This window comes from Hyalella azteca, unplaced genomic scaffold (genome assembly GCF_000764305.2).
Source record: "Hyalella azteca isolate HAZT.00-mixed unplaced genomic scaffold, Hazt_2.0.2 contig763, whole genome shotgun sequence".
In the NCBI taxonomy this organism is placed as follows: Eukaryota; Metazoa; Arthropoda; class Malacostraca; order Amphipoda; family Hyalellidae; genus Hyalella; species Hyalella azteca.
The window spans coordinates 4-7,489 of NW_025931099.1; the positions used below are offsets into that span (position 1 = coordinate 4).

Here is a 7,486-nt window from a genome sequence, read left to right on the forward strand (position 1 = left end):
CTAGATCGCATTAGAAGGCACTAGATTGTAATAGAACGCACTAGATCGTAATAGAACGCACTGGATCGCATTAGTATGCACTAAAATGCTCAAAACCAGATGAGGACGTACGTCGGACAAGCCAGATCACCCAGATGCGGACGTACGCCAAGACAAGCCAGATGCGGACGTACGGTACGTCAAGACAAGCCAGATGCGGACATACGCCGGGCATGTGCGCCAATAACGTTATTTTAGCTCTTTGTACGCCGCGTTGTATTCCAGTAGAAGGGCTTAGAGCCTCGTTTACGCCGGATTAATCCGCGGAAAACGGCACCATCCTGGGTATGGAGTGAAAGGAGTAGTACCTATTGCACTGAAGGATTTGCATTAAGAAGTAAAATAATAGTTAGAAAGCTTAACAATAGTGGAAAATATGGTTGATCTTCCTATATCTACCTATATCACGCTACTAGTCTTTACCATTAGTCAATGTCAGTGTTTATTTATATATGCATACCAGGTTATTTTACCTGATTCTGTTGGCTAACTCTCTAATGCACATTCAAACATTTTCCCTATTATTTTCAATTATCTTTCAAGTTTTACTAGCCAGTTGAATTCTTACACTCATTAAGTAGGTAATGAATTCATCACATTTGCATATTTTGCAGGTATTTCTTATTTGTTTTTGAAAACAAACCATGGATGTAACTGATAAGAATGATCATACTGCAAAAGATACAGCAACAAGCTTATCTAATGGCAAAAGTCTCCCATGTGCCAACTTCACAGCCTTGAAAGCAAATTCTAATAATGTACAAAACAGTTCCCCCTTGGATGCTGTTTCTAATCATCTTGGTTTACCTGCTTCTGAATATGGTGATAAAAAAGAATGGGTGAAGCTGAATGTTGGTGGCACTTGTTTCCTCACAACACGTACAACTCTTACCAAAGATCCTGAATCCTTATTTGCCAAGCTCATCAATGATGACATTAGTGGTATGGTCACTGATGGCAAGGTAGGTATGAATGTTTGATGTCTTGCCTTTTTTAAATAGTATAAGAAGACTAGGAATTGAGTTTCAAGTTTTTGTCATCCTCTATCATGTGGTTGATCTTTAGTTCTGATCTCCATCAAAAACTTTATTCTTTATTTCTTTTCTGATTGTAATCCAAACCAACACATGAACAATGTTCTAATTGTACCTACAAATTTGGATATTTCTTTGAATATAAACTTAATTGTATTCGGTTTCCTTGCAGGATGAGAATGGTGCCATCATGTTTGATCGTGACCCAACTTACTTTTCTCCCATACTGAACTTCTTGCGACATGGCAAGATGGTTATTAACAAAGATGTGGCAGAAGAAGGTGAGGCTTTCCGAGGAGGTTCTGTTCTTCCATATTCCAACTACATATAATTAAAGCTTGATTTTATAACTTGGATGGAATGCAAAAACCATATATATCCATTCATTTTTAGAATTGAATGCTGTTGAAGTAAAAATGTAATTTTTGCTGAAATGCTGTTGATAATTGTATCAAAACCTTTCAATAAATTCTTAAAGCTATTATAAATGTATACTTTTTAGCAATGAATTTTCTACTTTCAAAATTATTTTAAGCTAATATTTTTAATAAGAGTGTTCTCAGTTTACATATAAATCCCTTCAAATATAAAACTTCTATTTTTTCTATTTGATGTTTTTCATTTCCATGACAAATGTTATTTGTTTCAAAATATTTTGTTTGTCACTGAATGATAAATTTACATGTATTGCGTAAGCATTGTTTTAGTTTTTTAGTATGATATGCTGTATTTTTGCAGATGTATACATAAGGATTTTCTATCTATAATGCATATATAAACTTTGTGTTTGGCCTGCATGAGGCTAATGTGTTTCCTATTGCACAGGTTTGGACAGAATGATTTTTTACATATTGTTTAAACTTTGTGTTTGACTTTAATGAGGCTAATGTGTTGAGTCGTTGCAGGTGTGTTGGAGGAGGCGGAATTCTTCAACGTAGCTGAAGCCATTCGGCTAGTGCGAGAGCGGATCAGAGTACGAGACAATGAGAAGCAGCAGCGACCAGCTGGCAAGCAGCACATGTATCGCGTGCTTCAGTGCCATGAGAATGAGCTCACGCAGCTCATCAGCACCATGAGTGATGGCTGGGATTTTGAGCAGGTCACAATTTCTTATCAATTATTTTAAGTGATATACCTACACCCACAGCGTTGTTACAAGCTGTATAAATTGAACCTTTTCTTACATGTTGAAATAGAATCAACAAATGGCACGTTGAGGATTTATCAGCACCATGAGTTGTTAATGAGCTGTTAATAGTACAATGTTAGAAAAAGATGTCACTCCGGTTTTGCAGAATACTATGATTGGATCTAACCAAAAATTTGCTCACCTTTAAGATGAAATTGATTGTTTAGAGAAAATTTGCACTTCTAGATATTGATTTGAAATTTATACATGTGACTTTGTTTTATTATGGGCTCATGTTACTACTTTGTACTTTTAATTCTTAGATCTGAAACAAAACTTGCAATTGATCACCACAAGATAGCAAGCAAAGATCTTGTCTACGGGAAAAGTTAACTAAAACTTCTGCACTAAATAAAGTTATACTGTTGATTTCTTTTACATCTACTTTACTTAAGACGCCATTGCAGGTAATCAACATTGGGTCTCAGTACAGCTACGGTAGTGAAGACCAGGCAGAGTTCCTGTGTGTGGTCAGCAGGGAATACTCCACTGCAAGCCCCTCGTCTGCTCCACCTCCTCCACCTCCGCCTCCTGCGCCGCGACTCAACCACTTGTAGCAGGAAATACTCCATTGCAGACCACTAGTCTGCTCCATCACTCCACCCCTGCCTCCTGCGCCGCGACTCAACCACTTGTAGCAGGAAATACTCCATAGCAGGACACTAGTCTGCTCCTTCACTCCACCCCTGCCTCCTGCACCACGACTCAAGCGCATGTAGCAGGAAATACTCCAAAGTAGGACACTAGTCTGCTCCTTCACTCCACCTTTGCCTCCTGCGCTTTGATTCAAGCGCATGTAGCAGGAAATACTCCACTGCAGACCACTAGTCTGCTCCTTCACTCCACCCCTGCCTCCTGCGCCGCGACTCGAACGCATGTAGCAGGAAATACTCCATAGCAGGACACTAGTCTGCTCCTTCACTCCGCCTTTGCCTCCTGCGCTTTGATTCAAGCGCATGTAGCAGGAAATACTCCCCAGCAGAACCCAAGTCTGCTATTTTACTCTTCCTTCGGCTCCTGTGCCATGACTCAATCACTTGCAGCAGGAAATACCTACTCCATAGCAGAACACTAGTCTGCTCCTTCACTCCACCTTCACTTCAGAATCCTACGCCGCGACTCAACCATGTGTATCCGGAAATACTTCACAGCAGGTCCCCAGTTCGCACCGTTACTCCTCATTCGGTTCCTGCGCCACGACTCAACCACTTGTAGCAGGAAATACTCCATAGCAGGTCTCTAGTCTGCTCCTTCTCCCCACTTTTGCTCCTGCGCCGTGACTCAACCACTAGTGGAAGGAAATATTTCCCTCCGTCGTTACCTAACCACGTATAGCAGCAATCTTAACTGTGTCTCAACTGACCTCAGATGTAAAACTAAAACCTCATTTGAATAATTCGGCTAACAATATCAGTCTACAGATAGTGGTTATATGTCAAAGAGGGTCGTAATTCGGAGTATGTCACAACTATGTTTAGATTTTGTTTATTTGCTGTTCATCTCTGGTACTAGCAACTCACGATAGATTCACTAATGTGCTACAACGAGCTATTTTTGATGCTTGAACAGCAAGTAACTTTTTTCAAGTGCTTTCCCACTAGATGGAAAAACGAAAATTGTCTATTTAAAATAAACAACTATGATAACCGTTGGCGCCTGCACCGTTTCATTGTGATGTTTTAATATAAACAACTTTGATGACCGTTGGCGCCTGCACCGTTTTATTGTGATTAAATCCAAGCACATTATACTTAAGTATACCGTACGTTTTCACGTACGGTACTTTATAAAATATGACGTACGTATTGTTCAACATGGAATTTATATTGTTCCATGTCTTAAATTGTTTATTGTGTTACTTATCTCTGCTTATCATTTAGTTTCTGTATTTACTCCACATTGTATAACATTTCTGCTCTGGAGCAGATTATTTCTATATTTCCCTAACTAAATGATCTGCCATCTTCTTCTCGCCTTCGAATTTCAGCACAAAATGATCTTTCACCCATAAATATGATGTTTACTTTGTGCCTAATGGTGTAACACTCCCAACCGCCTTCAAGCCAATGTTTTATACTGCCATAAGATGTTATGTATGGTGTTATCTTGCTTTAATAAGTAATTTGATTGCCCTAGCCGTATGAGAATCGGGATCAGTTCTGCCATTTTTGGACCAGTTCTGTCTTCAATTTCTGATTAAAACCATGACGTAGATTCTCTGAGCTGCGCGTCACAAGGCCTTCCGATGTGATTGTGAATAGGATTTTCACTTGAGTGTAGATCAATTAGCTTTTTTACAAAATTAGGCGTTGGAATTACCATGAGCCTTCTGTTTGTCTGCCAGAAACACATCACCTTCAGGTCGGAGGTATACAGTCAATTGTGCCTTTGCTCACCACTGTCGTTTATATTTCTCGTGTATAGGTTCCTCTAGGATTAATATGTAGAGAAACGAATGTTTATCGAGTGCGTAAACTGACATGTTAAAAAGTTCATTAAAATGTATTGGTGGTTTCAGTCAACTACGGTAGTATTCATTTACGACATGGTGTTTGTGGACTCGATTTACTCGAGTGGTGCTCTGATATTATCTTAGGTTGGTAGCTTGACATGTTGGTAGCTTGACATGGGTATTAAGGAAATTTCATTGTCTTACCTATACATTCTGACTTCTTATTAGTATGCATTTTCAAATTTGATTTTCTTTCATGCTCATAATCTCGTGTGTTTAAATACTCCACAGCTCTGTCGAATTGGCCCTTATTCTATTCACTTTTCTACAGAGATTGACAAAAATTAGTTGTGGGGAGCACTGCAATCGGGTTTTGTTGATAATCTGTCAAATTTTTGGATTATACTTGATTTATTGAGTATATTTGAATTCTTGCTTGTTGGAAGTCAATTCCTTTTGAATGTACCGAGATATTACGAAGCAGGGATGGCTGTGTAGGTATGTAGGTAGGTCTTTGTCATAAGCCTTATTTAAATCTTGTATGACATTTATTAGTCTTCTATTTTTTATAGTAGGATTTCACCATCTAATTAGATTGATAATTTTTTGTATAACTCGAAGCTCTCTTCTTGACAATCATTAGCATGGAGAAGTTTTGCAAGTTTCATGTCAGTCTTACGCGAGTAAACTGTTTGAATCACAGAAATCAGGGACGTTTCAACTAAAATGTCTTCTCAGTTCGTAAGTGTTGCTGCCTCTCTAAATTGTAGTATGCACGACCTCCCTGAACCACACATGTAAATATAGTACTACTATTCTTGCCTGTGATGTGTACCTTAAGCTAACTTAGACGATCCCGATCAAGGAATATTTTCCATCGCGGACGCATTCTTAAAGTGACCTTTGAGATTTCATAGAGGGGGATGGTGCTTGCGATTCCTTACATCAATTTCTATATCTGTCAGGTGAGCTTTTTTCTTACGGCCTGCCGGTCAATATTGATCAATATTTCTTGCGTGCTTCTTTTTCAAAGCTTATGTACATCGAAGCCATTTCTGGATCAGTTCTGTCTTCAATTTATGTTTAAAACCATGACGTAGATCATCTGAGCTGAACATCACAAGGCCTTCCGATGCGACTGTGAAGAATTTATTCAACGAACAAATTGGATATAGTGTTGGGCATAATTCTTGCATTTTCTTTCCAAAAATTTACATTCAGATTAAGATCCGTTTTCATGTTTTGATAGTGGTTTGAATAAGTGGTATTTATTGTAACTCAATTCCATGGTTTCTTGATATTTATGCCACTTCAATTTCTTTTATTACCAGCCAAATACGAGTTGACTTTTGACGATTACCTTGGTGACCTACAAATACGTGCCAAACAGTTTTGATGTTCTTGAAATTACTGCCGTGTAAGTGTCGCCTGATGCATTTGTTTACGTGTGTTGTCTATACTGGTTTAATGATAATAGTATGCTTACTTTTTTGGCAGCTGCCTATAGATTTTCACTGTTCCTATGCTATTTTTATTTTTCGATTTTTTCATCTCCGAATAAAAATTACCTACTTAATTATCTCTTCGCGTCTCTACACCATCCAAAATACCAGAACGATGGGTGTGGTACAATACTCATCAGTTCGACACTCTGGACTTATATCTCTCAAAATGCCGCGGTCATTTAATTCTGATTAATATCTTATTTTTATTATTGCTGTGTACTTAACATTGCCTTAGCTTACCGTCATACTAAAATCATGATCTAACATTTTAATTATCTAGCCATTTGCTGCAACGCCATTGTGATTTCCACATTTTGCCGTGTCTTCTTATTTGCTTGACGTATGGCAGTAAACTTGTTGATCCTTAACTGCCAGAGGTTTACTAATATTGTGTTCTGTAAGAATGCTTAGTATTCTGATATGTTAAGTCCAGCTATTGTAATTCATTTGCTCCGTTTTTTGTAGGCCTGTATGTTCCAAGGTGCTGTTGTCATAATTTTATGATAATCGGAACTATCGAACTTTCCAAATACTCACTTTTCAACGGACTTGTTTTTTTTCGTTATGTATTTTTTTTACAATGTAACGTTATGACAGATTGAAGTTGAACTCTTGATTATATTTTCATCAATTTATTGCCTTTAGGACGAAAGAATGATTAGGATGTGATGATACGTCGAATGTTATTTTTTATTTTAACTGTATTTCGAGCTGTCAAGTCTTAATTGTCTAAAAAGCGACTAAATGTTTGAATTGTCTAAAAAGCAAAGAAAATTTTGAATGGACTGCTAATATTTCTTGAAGTTTGAATTATTTCCTTGCTTTTATAACTTTCACCAAGTACAGTTTAAACTTTCTTCACGTTGAAAGTTTAACATTTATTTTCAGGAATTGAATTCACAGAAAGAAACTAGCCGATTAATGTTTTATAAAAATGGATTAAGAAAGTTCCCTGTGCGTAAACGTAAATTTAGAAAAAATTTGTGGCCGAAGTTGAATTGTATTGAGACTCTTTAAAAAATGACCTGATTTGACCGGCTGATGGCTCTCAAGTAATTCATTCAAGCCCATAGGCAGCTAAACCTGTTATTACTTTTCTACTCGCGTGCTAGAATATATCCATATGCACGCACGCATTCCATAGACAGGTTTGTTCTCGCAGCCGCTTCCATGAACATTCAATAGGCCTAGACCGGTCAATAGAGAAATATTCGTCAGTCCCAACACCTGATTCGTGATATCCGATTTGTTTGAGGTTCATGCCGCG

General features: G+C 37.9%; 1 protein-coding gene across 1 annotated transcript; it reads left to right on the plus strand.

The window, feature by feature from the left end:
- Window positions 1-307: 307 nt before the first annotated feature.
- On the plus strand, window positions 308-7,011 carry LOC108666646 (BTB/POZ domain-containing protein KCTD5). The gene is made up of 4 exons (XM_018153559.2): window positions 308-1,001; window positions 1,246-1,354; window positions 1,979-2,172; window positions 2,670-7,011. Exons 1-4 carry the CDS (start codon window positions 684-686, stop codon window positions 2,817-2,819), a joined length of 771 nt encoding a protein of 256 aa, XP_018009048.1. The 5' UTR covers window positions 308-683; the 3' UTR covers window positions 2,820-7,011.
- Window positions 7,012-7,486: the final 475 nt, after the last annotated feature.

What these genes read in the sequence shown, in the direction of transcription:
- LOC108666646 (XM_018153559.2), top strand. Translation starts at nt 684, where the DNA reads ATGGATGTAACTGATAAGAATGATCATACTGCAAAAGATACAGCAACA. An exon ending in GTATGGTCACTGATGGCAAG is followed by an intron (nt 1,002 to 1,245) that starts GTAGGTATGAAT and finishes GTTTCCTTGCAG; the next exon opens with GATGAGAATGGTGCCATCAT. An exon ending in ATGGCTGGGATTTTGAGCAG is followed by an intron (nt 2,173 to 2,669) that starts GTCACAATTTCT and finishes ACGCCATTGCAG; the next exon opens with GTAATCAACATTGGGTCTCA.